This window comes from Leopardus geoffroyi, chromosome A2 (genome assembly GCF_018350155.1).
Source record: "Leopardus geoffroyi isolate Oge1 chromosome A2, O.geoffroyi_Oge1_pat1.0, whole genome shotgun sequence".
Lineage (NCBI taxonomy): Eukaryota > Metazoa > Chordata > Mammalia > Carnivora > Felidae > Leopardus > Leopardus geoffroyi.
In genome coordinates this window covers 5,712,239-5,732,814 of record NC_059331.1, presented here as the reverse complement: position 1 = coordinate 5,732,814, position 20,576 = coordinate 5,712,239, and the positions used below count along the sequence as shown (strand labels likewise).

The following is a 20,576-nucleotide window of genomic DNA, read 5'->3' as shown; positions in this document are numbered from 1 at the left end:
AGAACAGGATATGGAGACGGAGTAACACAGAGGCTTCTTTGGTAGCCATCTGAGACGTTTTCTCTGATGAGTGAGCTGGGATATGAATAATGAGACAGAGCCAGACACGGGGCTGTGTGAGGGGACAGTGTGTGCAAAGGCCCCGGGGCAACAATGAGCTTGGTGAGTTGGACACAGCACATGCAAAGCCCTGGGGCAGAAATGAGCTTGGTGAATTAGAAGGCCGGCAAGCAGCCATCGTAATAAGTTGAGTGAGCGCGGTGAGGGAGGGTGTGTCAACAGAGCCGGGGTGCGGAGGGCACACGTGTGTCTGCATAGCAGGGGCTGGGATGAGGCAGAGCCCTGGACCTGGGGCCCTCCTCGGGGTCTTTGCAGAGAACGGCACGGTAGTGACTCCTGGACTGGCTCCCCCTCTGGTCATTCGCACCCCGCAGGGCCTCTGAGCAGAGAGGCCCAGAGCAGAGGAACCAGGGCTATCTGGAGGGGACAGCCAGGGCCCAGGGCAGGGGCGGCTGCGGTTATCTACAAACAACCCCCGCTTAGCACATCATGTGTTCCCTGCCTGGGCCTCCAGCCAGAGTCAGGTGACCCCAGGCATTAGGCCAGGCTGCAGGGGCCGGGAGTCTGTGTGTATGTGTGTGTCCGTCCCTGGGCGGCCCAGACATCTGGAGTCTGAATTGATTTCCTTTTTCACAACCCGGGCAAGTCCTGCATTTCCAGCTGGACTTAAAATAAAACAAAACAAACCTATGTGCACAGCCCTGCTCTGCTGGGGCTGGGGCGTTTGGAGGTTCTGGGGACCAACAGGGAGCCGTAAGCTCATTCGGACCTCTGAGCGGGGACAGGGACCCTCTGCTCATCCTCCCTCCCCGCATCAGCCCGAAGCCCTAATCTCTCCCGGTCTGGGGATATTTTTAGCCGCTAAGAAGGATTATCAGAGTCTGGCTCCCAGGTGGCAGGGGCAGGGCTGGGAGTGAGGCCAGAGAGGCTTCAAGACCCAGCAGTCCTGCTGGGAGACTGGGGGCAGGGCTGGGGTGATGGGGACGTAGGCTCAGTCTGGTTGGGCTGGACCAGCCACTCAGTGAGTCTCCAGATGACCTCTCTGTGGCCCTGGCCAAGCCCAGCCTGAGTTTATTAGCTGCAGCTTTAAGGGAAGGCTGCAGAGGCCAAGGAGGTTCTGGGAAGAACCATCCAGAACCTGCTGCAGGCCAGCACCCCTCCTGCCCAGACTGCCCCTCATCCCACGCTGCCCTCTCTGCTGCTAATACAGAAGTCAGTTACACGTAGTGCCCGTTCTACCCCAGGGGTCATTCCCACCACGCCGTGTGGGTATCCCATTTTACACATGGGGAAACTGAGGCACAGAGCAGCCTGGTTGCCTGCCTGAGGTTGCATTGCCGCTGGGACTCTGGCCCGTCTGCTGGGCTCCAGACCCTGTTCTCTTCTCACGCCATAGTGTCTCTTCTTTATCGAGAGGGTGGAGGGGTGGGAGGGGACAGACACTTTAGAGACAGGGTAGGGCTTCCGGGGCTAAGACCTCTGCGGTCCGGGTGGATCGTTCTGACGTGGATGCCAGAAAGGTTTGCCTGGGCTTGCTTCAGCTGAGGGTGCTGGAGTTCCAGACTGGTCACGCTTCCTTCCTTCTCCATCCCCCACTGTTCCAAAAAGACTTTGTGACCAGCTCCCAGTATCACAGTGAGTGAAGTAGGGCTGGGGGAATGGGCTTTAACTGCATCCAAGGTCGGGGCAACCGGGGAGTACTTCCAGGAGGAAGTGACAAATGAACTGGGTTTTGAAGGATGCGTAGGAGTTTGCCAGACAGACAAGGAAGGGGTGTAAGCCCTGTGGAGGCAGAGACCTTGCCTGTTCCCTCACCATGCAGTGTCCTCAGCACCCAACATAGGGCAATAACGATTAGACGGGCATTCTAGGCAGAGGACAGCAGTTGTGAAAGCTGGCTGTGGGAAATCCTCTGGTGGGGGGGGGGGGAGCAGGAAGCGTCAGGCAGTGGGCTTTGAAGCTGGGACATCGGCCGAGGCCTCAGATTGGCAGATGCCATCGCCCGTGTGTACTCTTCCTCCTCCCAAGCTCATCACGGCTTTTGCACGCGTCACAGCTGTGGTGGATCCTGATCTGGGTGGCCCGTGAGTGGGGGAAGAACATGGCATTGGGGGCCTGGACTCCTGGGTTCTGGCTTCAGCTCTGGCTGGCTGGGGGCTTTCCCGGGACTCCCCGCTCGCTTCCTTTGTGCTGGGGGCGGGGGGGGGGGGAGGGAGGGGGGAGGGATGTCCGCTGGGTGAGGAGGGGGTTGGAGATGCCCTGCAGTGGGTGTGGCTCTGGTTGGGAGGCGGGAATGCCGGCCTGGGCACGTGTCCCTGTGCCCCTGTGGGTGTGTGGGATCAAGCCAACCTTGCCTGTCAGTGAAGATGATTTCTGCTAGAGAGCTCAACCGCCCGGGCAGACGTCCCTGCGTCCACCCGCCCCCCCTCTGTCCGTTCTGTCTGGGACGCCCGAGTCTTGTAGGTCTAGGCTAGCCACGGTCGCACACCCTCGGCCGCTTGTCAAGCTGCTGCCAGGGTGTCCATTGGTGGCACTGCCATTATCAGTCACCTCGCTGATTGCCAGATGCCTCACAACCTGGTCCTTTGTCTCCGCCCCTCCCTGCGCTATTCCACACGTCCCCATGGACTTGAACGTCAGCCCTGCTGGCTCCGAGACTCGGACTCTGAGGCTTTTTCTTTTTTCTCCATTTGACTTGTCCTATTGTGATTTATAAGAAATAGGTGCTTGGTCTTTGTCCCTGGTCTCGCACAGAGCTTCCCAGACCCTTAGAGTTTCCTGTGATAAGACTGATCAAGGAGTCTCTGGTTATGTTAACAAGGTGGCTTTGGGAAAGCCCCTGGTTGCCAGAGGAAGCAACTGTGAACCCAGGGTAGAAACTTTCAGTGCCCCCTGGTCCCACCTCCAGGGAGGGGACAGGGCCTGCAGGTGAACTCAGTCATCAGTGAATGATGATTTCATCCAGCCTCCTTTGTAATGAAGCCTCCATGAAAACCCAAAGGGCGTTGTTCAGAGAGCTTCCTGATTGGCGAATGCATGGAAATGGGGGGGGGGGGTGTGGTACATGTGGAGATGGGTGCCCCTTCCCCATGCCTTGCCCTCAACATCCCTTCTATCTGGCTGTTCCTGAGTTGTGTCCTGTTGCAAGAGAACTGTGGTCTAATCAGCAGCGTGTTTCTTGGCGTTCTGCGAGCTGTTCTAGCAAATTAATCAAACCCAAGGAGGGGGTCCTGGGAACCTCTGATTTATAGCCAGTTGGTCAGAAGCACAGGTAATAATAATTTAGGCCCAGTTGGTGTCTGAAGTGGGGGGGGGGGGGGACGGTCTTGTAGGACTGAGCCCTTGACCTGTGGGATCTGATGCCACCTCCGTTGTTGAGTTGTTGTAGGACAGCCAGCTGGGGCCGTGGGGGGGAGAAGCCCACCCATTGGAACTGGAATCAGAAGGGTACACTCGGGGCGCCTGGGTGTCTCAGTCGGTTAAATGTCCAACTCTTGATTTCGGCTCAGGTCATGATCTCGTGGTTCGTGAGATCGAGCCCCGCATCAGTCTCTGTGCTGACAGCACAGAACCTGCTTGGGATTGTCTCTCCTCCTCTCTCTGCTTCTCTCTTTCTCAAAATAAATAAACATAAAAAAAAATAAATGCAAACATTTTAATTTGCAGAGAGAAAAGGGCCCACGTTGTAGATGCGTAACTCTGTGAATTTTCTCAACCTGAATAGCACTTGGACCAGGAGACAGAACATGCCAACCCTGGGCAACCCCACGTCCCCCTTCTGGTCACTGTCCCTAGAACAGCCACTTTGTTGATGTCCAGCAATGTGGTAGGCAGAGTACTGCCCCCTTAAGATACCCACGTCCCTAATCCTGAAAGCTTCGTGTGGCAAAGGACAGTTGAGGTTGCTAATCAGCTGACCTTGAGATGGGGTGACCCTGGATTCCCTGGTGACCCAGTGTCATCCCAAGGGTCTTTTTTGGAGGGGGAGGGGGCGTTGAGGCGAGCACGCACAAGCGAGGGAGGGGCGGAGAGAGAGGGAGAGAGAGAATCCCAAGCAGGCTCCCTGCCTAACGCAGCGCCCGACGCGGGGCTTGGTCTCGTGAACCCTGAGATCATGACCTGAGCCGAAATCGAGTCGGTCGCTTAAGGGACTGAGCCACCCAGGCGCCCCAAGGGTCTTTGATAGAGGGAGGCAGGAGGGTCAGGGAGAGAGATGTGGGCTTTGAAGACAGAGGGCGCAGCCTTCCAGGGAGCACAGTGGCCTCTAGAAGCCAGAAAAGGCAGGAACGGGTTCTCTCCGCCTCCAGAAGGAATGCGGCCCTGCCCAACCTTGATTTCAGCACCACAAGCCCCCGTCTCAGACCGCTGACCTCCAGTGTCTCTCGAGGGGGGCGCCTGGCTGGCGGCTCAGCAGGTAGAGTGTGCGACTCTTGATCTCAGGGTCGTGAGTTCCAGGGCCCCCGCGTTGGGCATGGAGATTACTTTAAAAATGAATACATAAGGGGCGCCTGGGTGGCGCAGTCGGTTAAGCGTCCGACTTCAGCCAGGTCACGATCTCGCGGTCCGGGAGTTCGAGCCCCGCGTCAGGCTCTGGGCTGATGGCTCAGAGCCTGGAGCCCGCTTCCGATTCTGTGTCTCCCTCTCTCTCTGCCCCTCCCCCGTTCATGCTCTGTCTCTCTCTGTCCCAAAAATAAATAAACGTTGAAAAAAAAAATTAAAAAAAAAAATGAATACATAAATAAACATTTAAAGTCTCTGGGAACCTGCGCCCCTCCTCTCCACCTCCTTCCGGCCTCCAGAAGGCCACTTCCCACACGGGCGCCAGTACCCCATAGCTTGTCATTGTATCTAAAATGAAACCAAGGGCCACAGAACCCCCAGACTCCACGGGCGGGGGTGGAAAATGGTCCAGCCACCCCAGAAAACAGTCTGGCAGTTGCTTATGAAGTGAAACAGGCGACTGCCCCGTGACCCAGGGATCCCACTCGAGCCCCTAACAGAGGTTACCTTTGGATGGGGGAGATGGAGATTGACCGGGAAGGGGGGAAGACGCACGAGAGCTTTGTGGCGGGACAGGAGGCTGCATGACACAGGTACCTGTATTTGCCAGAGGCGACTCTACACAGAAGATTGATGCATTTTGCATTTTTAATCGTAAATGTTGGAAATCATCCGAATTCCTCCCTGAAGCCCGTGGGCCCTGGGTGACCTGCCCCTGTCCCCCCTCCCTGGCCTTCCCTCCTTCCTCTCTCCCCATCACTCACCCTGCTCCAGCCACAGGGGTCTCTTGCTGTTCCCTCAATACTGAGCTCAGTCCTGCCTCAGGGCCTTTGCACCTGCTGCTTGTTTGTCTGAAAGCCCCTCCCGACCACCAGTACCCTCTTCTGCATAAACCGAGGCCCTTCTCACCTCTGGGTTTCACGTCAGAGGGTATCTCATTAGACCTTCGTTGGTCACCTCATTTAAAGTCATGGCCACCTGTTTATTTCCTACCAGGTTCCATCACACTGTGTTACCTCATTCACGAATGTTTACTTGTGCGTTGGCTGCTGTCCCTGCTGGGCTGTGAGCTCCATGAGGACAGGAATGTGTCTCCTTTTTTCCCTGCTCTATCCTCATCACCTAGCCCCATGCTGGCATGTATAAGTTGATCAGAGAACACCTCGTGGATGGATGGACAGACGGATGGGCAGCTGGGCAGGCAGATGGATGGATGGGCTGACAGGTAGAGGGATAGATGGGTAGAGGGACAGCTGGGCAGGTGGACGGACGGACGGACGGATGGATGGATGGAAGGATAACTGGTTGGTGGATTGGTGGATGGATGGATGGATGGACAGATGGATGGACAGTGAATGGATAGCAGGTAAGAAGGCAGATGGACAGATGGCCGTAAGGATGAACACCCTAAGTGGGGACCAGTGTGGGGGTCTGGACAGTTGTCTTAAGATCTTGGGAAGGGGCGGGGCGCCTGGCTGGCTGAGTCAAAAGAGCATGTGACTCTTGATCTCAGGGGGTTGTGAGTTCAAGCCCCATGTTGGGTGTAGAGACTGCTTAAAACTTTAAAAGGTAGGTAGGTAGATAGATAGGCAGGCAGATCGATCAATCGATCAATAGATGGATCTCAGGAAAGGTCACAACTGCTCAGACTCATCCAGACGGCCACTGGAAAGCTTTCTTGAAGAAGGAGGCTCCACTTACGTGGCACACGGACGGGGTCATGCAGGGGACCCTCTTGCCCAACCGCAGTCACGTAGCAAGCAAGAGAGCGACATTCACACCTGGAAGGGCGGGTGGTCAGGAAGGGAATCGCAGATTTCCCTTGTCGTCCTGGGCTACACTGGAGGGACTGTCCCACAGTGACGGGAAGCTGTTCTGGACACCGGAGAACTCGAGTTGATGACCCCCGTCAGCCAGTCCCTTGACCACTGGCCACCTGTTTTCGCATCTGTAAAGTGCAAAATACTAGCTGTTTTCAGGAGCTGTGTCTGAAGGGTCAGTAGGCACCGGGCTAAGCACTTTGTGTGTCCCATCGGGCGGGGCCGACAGGTGGGTTACTGTCCCTGTTTGCCCAGTGAACTTGAGATTCAGAGAGGGCAGCTCATTTGCCTGAGGACACACAGCCGGAGGCTGCCGGGCGCTGGGGGGGGGGGGGGGGGGGGGAGGCGAGGGCGGGGTGGCAGACCCTCCTGCCCCACCCGTGGGTCCTGCGGGCCGAGCTCCTTTTCACCGGACCCCGTGTCCACAGGATGTGGTCCAGCTTCAACGAGTGGTTCTGGCAGGAGAAGTTATGGTTACCACCCAACAGCTCGTGGGTTGCCCTGGAGGACCGAGATGGCCTGGTCTACCCCCACCCCCGGGACGTGCTGGCAGCCCTGCCCCTGGCACTGGCCCTGGTGGCCATGCGCTTCACCTTCGAGAGGTGAGTGCCGGGGTCGCTCACGTGTGTGTGTGTGTGTGTGTGTGTGTGCGCGCGCGCGTGTGCGTGCACGCACGACGTGATCACCCCGGCCGGACGCCCCGCGGGGTTTCGTCCTAATGTGTCCTGGACGGAGCCTGGCTCTGAGCCCGCGTGCCTCTCCCAGCCCCGTCTTGTCCCCAGCCCCTCGCGCCCACACCCTTCCAGCCTCCGGTGGCTGGTTTCCCGCCACACGGGCTGCAGCTCGGGTCCCCACGTGCCAGCGTCTTCAGAAAACGGGCGGAGGCCCTGGAGGACGCGTTCTTGCTTTGCTGACCAAAGACAGGCCTGGAGAGGCCCCGGGGGCAAAGAAACTCTCGCCTGCTCCCTCCTGCCCCTCTCCTGCGGGCCAGGTGACCCTCCACCTCACCAGCCCTCCCTCACCTCCCCCACCCTGCCCCTACCATCCTTCCATCAGCCCCCTGCATCCCTCTCACCCCCCATCATCCCTCCTACACCCCCCCCCCTCCCCTCCCTCCCGGCTCCTAACACCTTCCCTCCTCCCTCTGCCCAAGGAAGGCGCTGGGCACTCTGGCTTCCCGTTTGTGCCCAAATCCCTCCGCCCTTCTCCCCTCCCCCTTGCAGCCTGGTTCCCGGCCCCCCTGCCCTGGTTCCCAGCAAGCCGGGTGCCAAGCCCTGTAGATTTTCAGTCGTGTCTCATGGGACCCAGACCCCCCTTCACACTGGGGTTCCCTGCCTTTCCCTGCCTGGCTGTCTCCTGGGCGCGGGCAGCTCTCCCAGGGCCCCTTCCCTCTGCCCCAGGTGTCCCACGCTTTCCACGTGGACCAACACTGTAGTCACAGCTGATTCAGACCTGCCTTGCCAGGCCCCCTTCCTGCCGGACAGTCCCCTCCGTGATCAGCCACCCACCCCCTCTGAGGTTCCCCCTCCCCCTTAACGTCCCTCCCCAGGCGCCCTTTGCGGGCCCGCCACCTTCTATGCACCCGCCTGGCCTTCTCCCTCACTCCTCTGCAGTTCCTTCAAGGCTGGGTTCCGGGAGACCCCCACCATGCCCTTCTCCCCCCCCCCCACCATGCCCTTCTGCTCCCCCCCCCCCCATAGAGCCCATAACTCCCTTCCACCCCCACTTTGAGTCCCTGGCTTTGTCCTGCCCTGACCACAGGGAAATGGAAACACTCTACATCTTGCCTTGTCTCTCCCACCCCCAAGGAGCTTCCCCGTGTCTGGGCTCACGTGATACAGGCGGGACCCCGGGGACCCGGGAATACACACTGAGGTTGTACCCTGGAGCACCCACTCTGTGCCCACCATTGCCCGAAGCAGCTTACGTGTCTTAACTCAGCCCTCTGTGCAACCCCATGAGGTGGTACTGTTATTATCCCCATTGTACAGAGTAGGAAATTGAGGCACAGAGAGGTCGAGGCACTGGCCTGTGGTCACACAGTGGGTAGGTCGTCTGGGACTAAGGCTTTGCCTAAGGGATTCTAAGAGGCCCAATTCAGCCAGGCTTTGAAGGGTGAGTCCTCATCTTTCCCACAGGGTGGGGAGGGCACAAGACTATGCCCAGGTTCACTACTGGAGCCTGGAGTGGGGAGAGTTGTATATTTAACTGATGGCCTCCTTAGAGGTATGGGTGTATCCCATCCTAGAGTTATCCTTTCAAAGGCAGCGTGAGTGGGTAGCTTTTCCAGGGTTGAAGGCGGAGGTTTTCGCCATCGCTAAAGTAAATCCTGGGCCAGTCTGCTGCTCACCCGCTGTGTAACCTTGGCCATACCTCTGACCTCTCTGAGCCTCGGTTTACTCATCAGGGCAATGGGGACTTTGACAGTAGAGTTAAATGAGCCGGGACCTAATGTGGATTCATGCCTATGCTTGGCAGATTGTAAGTACTCAATAAATGACCGTCCTCTTCTCCCCCACTCCCCGGTCATGACAGAGTCTGGAATGAGTTCTTGCTGGGCTGCACGGAGCTCAGTTCTCCCAGACGGAGGCGGGTGTTGGATGGTGGGTAGGAAATTCCGTCCTGACCCCTGGCCTCGGGGGCCCTCTAGTGGAAAGTGTGGGGATTGCCCGGAGATCTGGGCTTCTGCACGTGACCCCGCTGGGAGAAGGGCCACCTGAGTGGGAGCAGACCCGCTCCTGCTGTGGGGACCCCCCAGCCTGACGGGGCACAGACAAGGACCCAGACCACCGTGAGACAGGCAGTGCGGGGACCCTCGTTCCTGTTTGGGACTGAGTGCCGCTGCCCGAGTGCCCCAAAAGTTAACCTTCGCGTCCCCATCCTGAAGACCCACCCATCCAGCTGCCCTTCCTAGGTTTGGTCCAGTACGGCGGCCAGCCTACCCCTCCAGGGTTCCAGCGTGTGACCTGGCCCCTCGGAGCCTCAGTTTCCCCACCTGGATTGACCGGCTCTGTCTCCCCTGCACCCAGATTTATCGGCCTGCCCCTGAGCCGGTGGCTGGGTGTGCGAGATCAGGCCAGGAGGCCAGCAAAGTCAAATGCCACTCTGGAGAAATACTTCCTCACAGAGGGGTGTAAACCCAAGGAGGTGAGAGCCCCCTGACGCCCCCCTCCCCCCCATCGGCCTGCACGGCTGCCTTGCGGATGGGGCCCCAGGGGTTGGGATGACGCCCAGTCGTCAACAGGGAAAGCCCAGTGCCCCTCTCCCCACCCCACCAGCCATTCCAGCTGCCCAGTGGGCACATCCCGGGACGGAGGTGGGGAGACCAGGTCTCTGCTGAACTGGTGAGGAACAGAAGGCTGGACTGCTCTCGGGGTGGGGGAGACCAGAGCAGGCCTGTGACCTCCCCTGTGCCCATCCGCTGGGTGTGGCTCAGGGCCTTGGGATTCTTCCTCCCTTGTCCACCTCCCTCTGAAAGTAGGGGTGGGAGGCAAGGTCTCAACTGCCTCCCTGGGGTGGGGATAAGACCTGAGTGTTCCAGGAAAACCTCTAGGAGGGGGCTGCCCCAGCCCCGTCAGCCACCTGCCTGTCCTGTGAGCAGGACTGCTTTTTATATGGCCTCTTTGGGGGGACCCCGTGCTGTGAACCCCCCTACTCCCCGCGTGCATAGGTAGACGGGCCCACAGGCAAGGCCTGGGCAGCAGGGGAGGAGGGGACGCAGCTGGGTCTCACCTGTCCTGGGACAGGGGCAGGAGGGCCATCTCTGTGACCCCCGTCGCCCCTCCCCAGCCCCAGATAGCCTTCCTCGCTGCCCAGTGTGGCCTCACGCTGCAACAGACCCGGCGCTGGTTCCGGAGACGCCGGAACCAAGACCGGCCCTGCCTGAGCAAGAAATTCTGTGAGGCCAGGTAAGCCCGGGGAGGGGGGGCTGCGGGGGGAGGGGGGGCTGGGGTGCCGGGGAGGGGTCTGCTCCCTTGGCGGCTGCCTCATGGGCTCCCTCGGCATCTGCAGCTGGAGGTTTGTCTTCTACCTGTGCTCCTTCTTCGGTGGCCTCTCCATCCTCTACCACGTGAGTGCACCTGCCCGTTTCCCTGCCCCCCGCCCCCATCGACCCCACAAGCACTTGCTGTGCCCAGGGCCCGGGCTGGGGGCCGCGGAGGGCTTCGGGCAGAGGAGGGAAGTGCGCAAAGGCACAGAGAAGGGGGAGAGGGCTGGGAGGGGTCCTGGCAGATCACTCAGGTGCCTGCTGAGGACACGCTGTGCACGGGGAGCCGGGGGTGTGCAGCCGACAACCCTCGGTCTAGAGTGAGAGCAGCCCAGGGGAGGGCCCACCCGGGGAGTAGAGGGCTGGGCTCTGACCTTTGGGCAGCTTCAGACTCCCGGGTCCCTGCAGGAGTCATGGCTGTGGACACCGGTGATGTGCTGGGACAATTACCCAGATCAGGTGAGTGGTGGGCGGGGCTCCCAGGCCGGTGGGAGGGTGGGGATGGTCAGAGCCCCTGTAGCCACAGGGGGGAGAGCCAAACCTGGACATCACACGACACCCCTGAGGGCCACAGTATTTCCGCCTCCCCTGTGGAGTGGGCAGAGGCCAGAAGCCAGGAACCCTGGAGCAGGAGCCGCCACAGACCCCCTGCCCTTGACTGCCCCCACCTCCCCCAGTCATTTGGATCCAGAGGTCCTGGTTTTGAGCGAACAGGGAGGCCCCTGCCCCACGGGAGCCTCGACTCCCCACGGCTAACCTTGCCCCGCCCCGCCGCAGCCCCTGAAACCGGGCCTGTACTATTGGTACCTCCTGGAGCTGAGTTTCTACATCTCACTGCTGATCACGCTGCACTTGGATGTCAAGCGCAAGGTGAGGCCCAGAGTCTGACTGGGCAGTGATGCCCTGGGGGAGTTGTGACCCAGTCTCCAACCGGAGGGATGGCCTCACCCCACACCCGGAAACCCCCTGGTGGCCTCAGGCCGGAGGCCCAGAGTCCACGAGGTACAGATGCTCCCAGCCCCGTGGGGGGGGGGGGGCCCTGCCACCCAACCTCCTCCCTGCTGTGACCCGCCATCTCCCGCAGGATTTCATGGAGCAGGTGGCACACCACTTCGTGACCATCACCCTGATCGTCTTCTCCTACAGCGCAAACCTGCTGCGCATCGGCTCTCTGGTGCTGCTGCTGCACGACGCCTCGGACTACCTCCTGGAGGTGGGCCTGGCCCCGCCCCGCCCCGCCCTCTCCCCGCCTTCCTGGGAGATGAGGCCACGCCCCCATGAGGCCACGCCCCCTCCTGGCTTCCTGGGACCTGAAGCTCCTCCCGCTCCCAGAAACACACACTTTACCTTTCTTTTTACATTTTTTTTAATTTAAAAAAAATTTTTTTTAATGTTTATTTTTGAGACAGAATACGAGTGGGTTACGGGCAGAGAGGGAGGGAAACACAGAATCCAAAGCAGGCTCCAGGCTCTGAGCTGTCAGCACAAAGTCTTGAGCTGTGAGATCATGACCTGAGCCAAAGTCGGATGCTTAACCGACTGAGCCACCCAGGCGCCCCAATTTTTTTTTTTTTTTTTTTAAATTTACATCCAAGTTAGTTAGCATATGGTGCAACAGTAATTTCAGGAGTAGATTCCTTAGTGCCCATTTAGCCCGTCCCCCTCCCACAACCCCTCCAGTAACCCTCTGTTTGTTCTCCATATTTAAGAGTCTCTTACCTTTTGTCCCCCTCCCTGTTTTTATATTATTTTTGCTTCCCTTCCCTTGTGTTCATCTGCTCTGTGTCTTAAAGTCCTCATATGAGTGAGGTCCTATATTTGTCTTTCTCTAATTTCGCTTAGCATAATACCCTCTAGTTCCATCCATGCAGTTGCAAATGGCAAGATTTCATTCTCTTTGATTGCCGAGTAATACTCCATTGTATATATATACCTCATCTTCTCTATCCATTCATCTGTCAATGGACATATGGGCTCTTTCCATACTTTGGCGATTGTTGATAGCACTGTTGTAAACATTGGGTTGCATGTGCCCCTTCAAAACAGCACTACTGTATCCGTTGGATAAATAGTGCAATTGCTGGGTCATAGGGTAGTTCTATTTTTAATTTTTTGAGGAACCTCCAGACTGTTTTCCAGAGTGGCTGCACCAGCTGGCGTTCCCACCAACAATGCAAAAGAGACCTCTTTCCGCATCCTCTCAACATCTGTTGTTGCCTGAGTTGTTCATGTTAGCCATTATGATGGGTGTGAGGTGGTATCTCATTGTGGTTTTGATTTGTATTTCCCTGATGACGAGTGATGTTGAGCATTTTTTCAGGTGTCGGTTGGCCATCTGGATGTCTTCTTTGGACATGTGTCTGTTCATGTCTTTTGCCCATTTCTTCACTGGATTATTTGTTTTCGGGGTGTTGAGTTTGATAAGTTCTTTATAGATTTTGGATCTAACCCTTTATCTGATATGTCGTTTGCAAATATCTTCTCCCATTCCGTCGGTTGCCTTTTAGTTTTGCTGATTGTTTCCTTCGCTGTGCAGAAGCTTTTTATTTGGATGAGGTCCCAGTAGTTCATTTTTGCTTTTGTTTCCCTTGCCTCCGGAGACGTGTTGACTAAGAAGTTGCTGTGGTGAGGTCAAAGATATTTTTGCCTGCTTTCTCCTCGAGAATTTTGATGGCTTCCTGTCTTAGATTTAGGTCCCTCATCATCCATTTTGAGTTTATTTTTGGATATGGTGTAAGAAAGTGGTCCAGGTTCATTTTTCTGCATGCTGTTGTCCAGTTTTCCCATCACCACTTGCTGAAGAGACTGTCTTTATTCCATTGGATATTCTTTCCTGCTTTGTCAAAGGCTAGTTGGCCATACGTTTGTGGGTCCATTTCTGGGTTCTCTGTTCTGTCCCATGGATCTGAGTGTCTGTTTTTGTGCCAGTACCATACTGTGTTGATGATTACAGCTTTATAATACATCTTGAAGTCCGGGATTGTGGTGCCTCCAGCTTTGGTTTTCTTTTTCTGAATTGCTTTGGCTATTCGGGGTCTTTTCTGGTTCCATACACATTTTAGGATTGGCCTAGCTCTGAAGAATGCTGGTGTTATTTTGATAGGTATTGCATTGAGTACGTAGATTGCTTTGGGTAGTATTGACATTTTCACAATATTTGTTCTTCCTATCCAGGAGCATGGAATCTTTTTCCATTTTTTTGTGTCGTCTTCAATTTCTTTCATAACCTTTCTATAGTTTTCAGTGTATAGCTTTTTCACCTCTTTGGTTAGATTTATTCCTGGGTATTTTACGGTTTTTGTGCAATGGTAAATGGGATCAATTCCTTGATTTCTCTTTCTGTTGCTTCATTACTGGTGTATAGGAATGCAACCAATTTCTGTGCATTGATTTTATATCCTGTGACTTCGCTGAACTCATGGATCAGTTCTAGCAGTTTTTGGTGGAATCTTTTGGGTTTTCCATATAGAGTATCACGTCACCTGCAAAGAGTGAAAGTTTGTCCTCCTCCTGGCCAATTTGGATGCCTTTTATTTCTTTGTGTTGTCTGATTGCTGAGGCTAAGACTTCCAATACTATGTTGAATAACAGTGGCGAGAGTGGACATCCCTGTCTTGTTCCTGACCTTAGCGGGGTAGCTCTCAGTTTTTCCCCATTGAGGAGAATATTAGCGTTGGGTCTTTCATATATGGCTTTTATGATCTCGAGGTATGATCCTTCTATCCCCACCTTCTTGAGGGTTTTTATGAAGAAAGATGCTGTATTTTGTCAAATTCTTTCTCTGCATCTATTGAGAGGGTCACGTGGTTCTTGCACTTTCTTTTATTGATGTGATGAATCACATTGATTGTTTTGTGGATATTGAACCAGCCCTGCGTCCCAGGTATAATTACTGCTTGGTCGTGGTGAATAATTCTTTGAATGTTATTGTTGGATCCGGTTGGCCAGTATCTTGTTGAGGATTTTGCATCCATGTTCATCAGGGAAACTGGTCTCTAGTTCTCCTTTTTAGTGGGGTCTTTGTCTGGTTTTGGAATCAAGGTAATGCTGGCTTCATAGAAAGAGTTTGGAAGTTCTCCTTCCATTTTTATTTTTTGGAACGGCTTCCAGAGAATAGGTGTTAACTCTTCCTTAAATGTTTGGTAGAATTCCTCTGGAAAGCCATCTGGCCCTGGACTCTGTTTTTTGGGGAGATTTTTGATTACTAATTCGATTTCCTTACTGGCTATGGGTCTGTTCAAATTTTCTCCTTCTTCCTGTTTCAGTTTTGGTAGTGTATATGTTTCTAGGAATTTCCCCATTTCTTCCAGATTGCCCATTTTATTGGCGTATAATTGCTCATAACATTCTCTTATTGTTTTTATTTCTGCTGTGTTGGTTGTGATCTCTCCTCTTTCATTCTTGATTTTATTTATTTGGGTCCTTTCCTTTTTGATCAGACTGGCTAGGGGCTTATCAGTTTTGTTAATTCTTTCCAAGAACCAGCTCCTAGTTTCATTGATCTGTTCTAATGTTTGTTTTTTTTGTTTGTTTGTTTTGATAGCATTGATTTCTGCTCTAACCTTTATTATTTCCTGTCTTCTGCTGGTTTGGGGTTTTATTTGCTGTTCTTTTTCCAGCTCTTTAAGGTGTTAAGGTTAGCTTGTGTATCTGAGACCTTTCTTCTTTCTTTAGGAAGGCCTGGATTTCTATACACTTCCCTCTTATGACCGCCTTTGCTGCGTCCCAGAGGTTTTGGGCTGGTTCTGGGCATTTTCTTTTTTTTTTTTTTTTTTTAACGTTTTATTTATTTTTGAGACAGAGAAACAGAGCATGAACGGGGGAGAGGCAGAGAGAGAGGGAGGCAGAGAGAGAGGGAGACACAGAATCGGAAGCAGGCTCCAGGCTCTGAGCCATCAGCCCAGAGCCCGACGCGGGGCTCGAACTCACGGACCGCGAGATCATGACCTGAGCTGAAGTCGGACGCTCAACCGACTGCGCCACCCAGGCGCCCCTGGTTCTGGGCATTTTCACTGGCTTCCACGTTTTTAAGTTCCTCTTTAACTTTTTGGTTAGCCCATTCATTCTTTCGTAGGATGGTCTTTAATCTCCAAGTATTTGTTATCTTTCCACATTTTCTCTTGTGGTTGATTTTGAGTTTCATGGCGTTGTGGTCTGAAAATATGCACGGCATGATCTCAATCTTTTTGTACTTGTTGAGGGCTGATTTGTGTCCCAGTATGTGATCTATTCTGGAGAACGTTCCATGTGCCCTGGAGAAGAATGTGAATTCCGCTGCTTTAGGATGAAACGTTCTGAGTATATCTGTTAAGTCCATCTGGTCCGGTGTGTCATTCAAAGCCTTTGTTTCCTTGTTGTTGGTTTTTTTTTTTTTTAACGTTTATTTATTTTTGGGACAGAGAGAGACACAGCATGAACGGGGGAGGGGCAGAGAGAGAGGGAGACACAGAATCGGAAACAGGCTCCAGGCTCTGAGCCATCAGCCCAGAGCCCGACGCGGGCTTCAAACTCACGGACCGCGAGATCATGACCTGGCTGAAGTCGGACGTTTAACCGACTGCGCCACCCAGGCACCCCTGTTGTTGGTTTTTTGATTAAATGATCTGTCCATTGCTGTAAGTGGGGTGTTGAAGCCCCCCACTGTTATGGTATTATTATCAATGAGTTTTATGTTTGTGATTAATTGATTTATATATCTGGGTGTTCCACATTTGGCACATAAATGTTTACAATTGTTATGTATTCTTGGTGGATAGACCCCTTAATTATGATATAATGCCCTTCTTCATCTTTTGTTACAGTCTTTAAAGTCTAGATTGTCTAAGTATGGCTACTCCGGCTTTCTTTTGGCGACCGTTAGCATGACAGATGGTTCTCCGTCCCCTTACTTTCAATCTGAAGGTGTCTTTAGGTCTAAAGTGGGTCTCTTGTAAACAGCATATAGATGGATCTTGTTTTCTTATCCATTCTGTTACCCTGTGTCTTTTGATTGGATCATTGAGTCCATTGTCATTTAGAGTGAATACTGAAAGATATGAATCTGTTGCCATCGTGTTGCCTGCAGAGTTAGTCTTTGTTGCTTTTGGTCCTTTTTTTTTTTTTTCCTCTCGTGTTTTCTCTCCTCAGAGGCCCCCTTAAAACTTCTTGCAGGGCTAGTTTAGTGGTTGCAAACTCCTTTAGTTTTTGTTTGTCTGGGAAACTCTCTGTCTCCTCCTATTTTTGGACGACAGCCTTGCTGGATAAAGGATTCTTGGCTGCACCCACTTTAGCTTTCTAGACAGCTCCTGGAGAGGAGGCCCCGCCCTTTCCCCTCCCCACCATTGTGGTGGCACCATTGTGCCCACCCTGTGCCTGAGTCCGATTCTCTCCGTTGCCCCCCTCCCAGGCCTGTAAGATATTCAATTACACGCGTTGGCGGAAAGCATGCGATACCCTCTTCATCATCTTCTCCTTGGTCTTCTTCTACACTCGCCTCGTGCTCTTCCCTACACAGTGAGTCTGCCCTCGTGCCGGTTGAGGAGAGGGGAGTGCCTGAGATCCAGGCCTGCCTCACCCTCGGTTCCCTCACCCAGGGAGCTGGGGGTGTCGGCCTGGAGGCTTTCAGGGGAGGGCCGGGAACGGTGTCCCTGGGACTGGACACAGCATATGCAAAGGCCCAGTGGCAGGAGAGACAGAAAACTGGGCGCGGCCATTCTCCCATGTGCCCAGAACATGGAGTAGGGGGCAGGGTTGGGCACCTGCTCACTAAAGTCTTTCCCCAGTCTATTTGCTGAGCCTCTCCTGGCAGAGGGAACAACATGAAGCTCTCTGCTCACGTGGAGCTGACACTGGGGGTGGGCAGGGGAATAGAAGAAATAAAGCAAACAGGTAAAATGTAAAGCCTGAGGGAGTGGTGTGCTAAAGAGAAAACGAGGTCAGGAAGGCACAGGAAGTGTCTAGGTAGCTGGAATTAGGGTGGTCACTGACGAGATTCGGAGAGACTGGAGGGAGAGAAGCACACTGATTGTAGGGGAAGAGTGGCCCGGGCACGGCCTGTGCAAAGGCCCTAGGGCAGGACCAGGCCTGGTGTGTTGGAGACAGCGAGGAGACCCGTGTGGCTGGAGCTGAGTGAACAAGGGAGGAGGGGACAGGGCAGGTGGCACAGGATCTTGGGGGTCACGGGGAGGACTTGGGCTTTTACCCCAATGAGCAGAGAGCCCTGGAGGGTTGCGGGTGGGAGAGGGACAGACCTGACTCAGGCTCACAGGCGCCCCCTGGCAGCTGCTGGGGACCGGCCGGTGGGAGACCTGAGCAGGAGCTGGGGGGGGGGCGCCTGGAGGGTGCAGTGCAGGCGACAGAGGTGGGTGGGCCCGGGGTCCCCCGAGGGTCATAAAATGGGAATGAGCTCAGAGCTGTTGCTTGAGGAGCAGGAGCTGAGCTTTGGGTGGGCCGGTTCGAGGGACCTGTGGGGTCCCCGGAAGTGTCCTGGGGGAGGCAGCGGGTGCACCGGCCTGGGGCTCCAGAGAGAGAGAGCTCCCCGTCTGGAGTTTGCAGCTCGTGGGCCTGAATGGCCGGCGGGCAAGCTGTGCGTTCTCACAGCTTAGCACAACCGGGCGAGAAGGGGCACTGAAACGCCCGGAGGGCCTAGGTGTCACTCGGGGGGGGACAGTGGGGAGCCACGGAAGGTTCTGGAGCCCAGAAGGTCACCCGAGACCGAGCGGTCCCCGGGGCCAGGGGGCCGGGGGTGGTGCCCGGTGCCTGGTGACGCCCCACCTCTCCCCCCTCCTCACCTGCCGCAGGATCCTCTACACCACATACTACGAGTCCATTGCCAGCTCGGGCCCCTTCTTCGGCTACTATTTCTTCAACGGCCTTCTCATGATGCTGCAGCTGCTGCACGTGTTCTGGTCCTGCCTCATCCTCCGCATGATCTACAGCTTTACGAAGAAAGGCCAGGTAGGGCCGGGCAGGGGGGCGGCTGGTGGGCGCCTCCCCGGAGCCCCCCCCTCACGCCCCTCCTCCCCCCAGATGGAGAAGGACGTCCGCAGCGACGTGGAGGAGGCCGACTCGAGCGATGGGGACGTGGCCCAGGAGTCCCTGCCCCTGAAGAACGGGGCGGCCCCCACCGACGGTCCTCGGAGCCGGGCGCCCGGGCGGCTAGCCAACGGGCACGCGCCAGCCACATAGCCGGCCGAAGACCGGCCTCGCGGGCCTGCTCCCGGGGCCCTGTGGCTTGGATTTGGGGGGCGGCGGGACCCGAGGCCCCGGGGCGGCGCTGGAGACAGGGAGGGACCTCCCGCAGGGGCAGGGGCAGGGCTGATGATCTGTCTCCAGCCCCCTCTCTCTGCCCATCCTTCCCTTCCCTTCCCTTGGGCAACTGGACAGAGCTGGGGAGGGCGGGCGGTAGCCTGCCGGAGCCACCTCCAGGCTGAAAGGGGTCCAATAAAACTTGAACGGAGCCAAGTTCTCTGAGCGCGCTTGTGTCCGTGTTCTAGTTCCTCATCCATTCCCAGAGGCCCCAAGGGGACTCTAATTACAGACCGTACCGATGAGACCCTCTGGGTCACCCCAAGACACATGCCCACCCCCAGGGGACTCCGCAAGCGGCGCAGGGAGACCCCCCCCCCCCCAGGCGACTCAATCCCTGGTACCCAGCCCTGTAAGTAAGCCATCACCTTCCAGCACTGCGCAGCCTTCGGCCAACTCCACCCCCAGCTTACAGGTGGGAAGGTACGAGGCCCACACAAGTCAGAGGCGGGGCAGAGGGCAGGCTCCTTCGGGTCTCCACAGCCCCTGCTCAACACTGGCAGGCTCCCTGGAGACGGTGAGATAGGGCCCAGGGGGAGAGTTCCCGTGGGACAAGCCAAGGGAGTGTCCATCCACAGCTCTAGAAATCCCGGCCACAAGGCCCCAGGCAGGCCCAGAGGGGCTGCCTCCAGGGGCGTGGAGGGGGGGGGGGGGGAGGAGGAGGGCTGGCAGGGTTGGAGGCCGCAGGATGGGCAAACCAGGCCCGTCGACGGGTGGGGGAAGGGGTACAGATCTGGTCAAGCTGCTCAGCACAGGGGAGGATGGAGGCGCTGCTGTGTCTCCGTTAGGAGACTCTCCCCTCTCCCCTCCCCCTGCCGCCAGAGGGACCGGAAGGGCCAGGAGCACAGAGGAGAGCAGCCGTCCAGGAGGAGGGAGAAGCAGCGGGGTGAGCGAGTGGGGGAGGGGGGGGATGGGAAGACGGTCCAGAGCGAGTGGGGGGATGGGAAGACGGGAAGATCTGGAGAGGAGAGGGAGGCAAGAACAAGGAGGGAAGCAGGGGCTACGGGATGGGACTGTGAAAGAAGAAATGGTCAAGACAAGCCGTGTCAATTTCACCTCCTGCTTTTCAAACATCCGGGAAGAGAGCTGATCCGGAGGAGGAGGGAGGAAGAGGACCAGCAGGTGGCCCACAGGAACGGTGCAAATGGCCTTGAGGCAAGGGAAGAGACGTTCAAGCTCAAGCTCAATCTCACTCAGCCTACACCAGGGGCAAAGGAAAAAACTACAATGAATTCCTTTCTCACCAGCTCTCCGGGCACAATGTCAGCGTCCTCTGTTGGGATTTGCAGGGAAAATGGACCGGTCCCAGTGCACCCCCTGTGGAGGGGAATCTGGCAGGAATTAGAAGTACAAATGCCTTTCCTCTTTATCCCTAGAGACACCCCCAGAGGTTCCTAGTACACTTACAAATCGGTAAGAAAGGACAACCAATCTGAAAACAAAAAATAGGACCAGAAGACATGAACGTTTATAGCAAAGAAAACACTCAAGGCCAAGACTCAGTCTCATTAATAATCATCAAGGACTTAACAAAGCAAGACTAGACTAGCAGATACAATCTAAGACCCATTCCATTGGCTAAAAAAAAAAATAAACAGGACAAAGAAAGCATGAGAGAGGATGGGGATCAAGAATCTGATCTATTACGGCGGGAGCATAAATTAGCACAGTTGTTCTGGAACACCATTCACCATCTTGTAAAATCGTTAATCATTCTACAAAGTTCAAAAGCAACGCAAACAGTGTACTATTTAGGCATGAACATCAATCTGGTATAACTGTTTCTTTAGTAAACAGAGCATACAAAGTCAGAATAGTGATGTTACCTTTGATCTTGGGAGGCTGGAAGATGGGATTCAGGTACATAGACCTACCATCAACTGTTCTAGCCTTCAGAGTTATGAGGTGTGGTGCAGATACCCATA

At 55.4% G+C, this 20,576-nt stretch overlaps 1 protein-coding gene across 3 annotated transcripts in view; it reads left to right on the top strand.

Moving 5' to 3' along the window:
• Positions 1-18,807, top strand: part of CERS4 (ceramide synthase 4) — a 34,966-nt gene extending 16,159 nt beyond the window's left edge. For 2 of the 3 annotated variants that reach the window (XM_045491822.1, XM_045491823.1), the window contains exons 2-11: positions 6,809-6,982; positions 9,410-9,527; positions 10,170-10,288; positions 10,392-10,449; positions 10,774-10,824; positions 11,143-11,235; positions 11,450-11,578; positions 16,751-16,857; positions 18,144-18,300; positions 18,373-18,807. In XM_045491822.1, the coding sequence (XP_045347778.1) occupies positions 6,810-6,982; positions 9,410-9,527; positions 10,170-10,288; positions 10,392-10,449; positions 10,774-10,824; positions 11,143-11,235; positions 11,450-11,578; positions 16,751-16,857; positions 18,144-18,300; positions 18,373-18,531 (1,164 nt within the window). In that variant the 5' untranslated portion in view covers position 6,809 and the 3' untranslated portion in view covers positions 18,532-18,807. The remainder of the gene's footprint in view (positions 1-6,808; positions 6,983-9,409; positions 9,528-10,169; positions 10,289-10,391; positions 10,450-10,773; positions 10,825-11,142; positions 11,236-11,449; positions 11,579-16,750; positions 16,858-18,143; positions 18,301-18,372) is intronic. The other variant, XM_045491824.1, reaches the window with a different exon arrangement.
• The last annotated feature ends 1,769 nt before the right edge of the window (positions 18,808-20,576 follow it).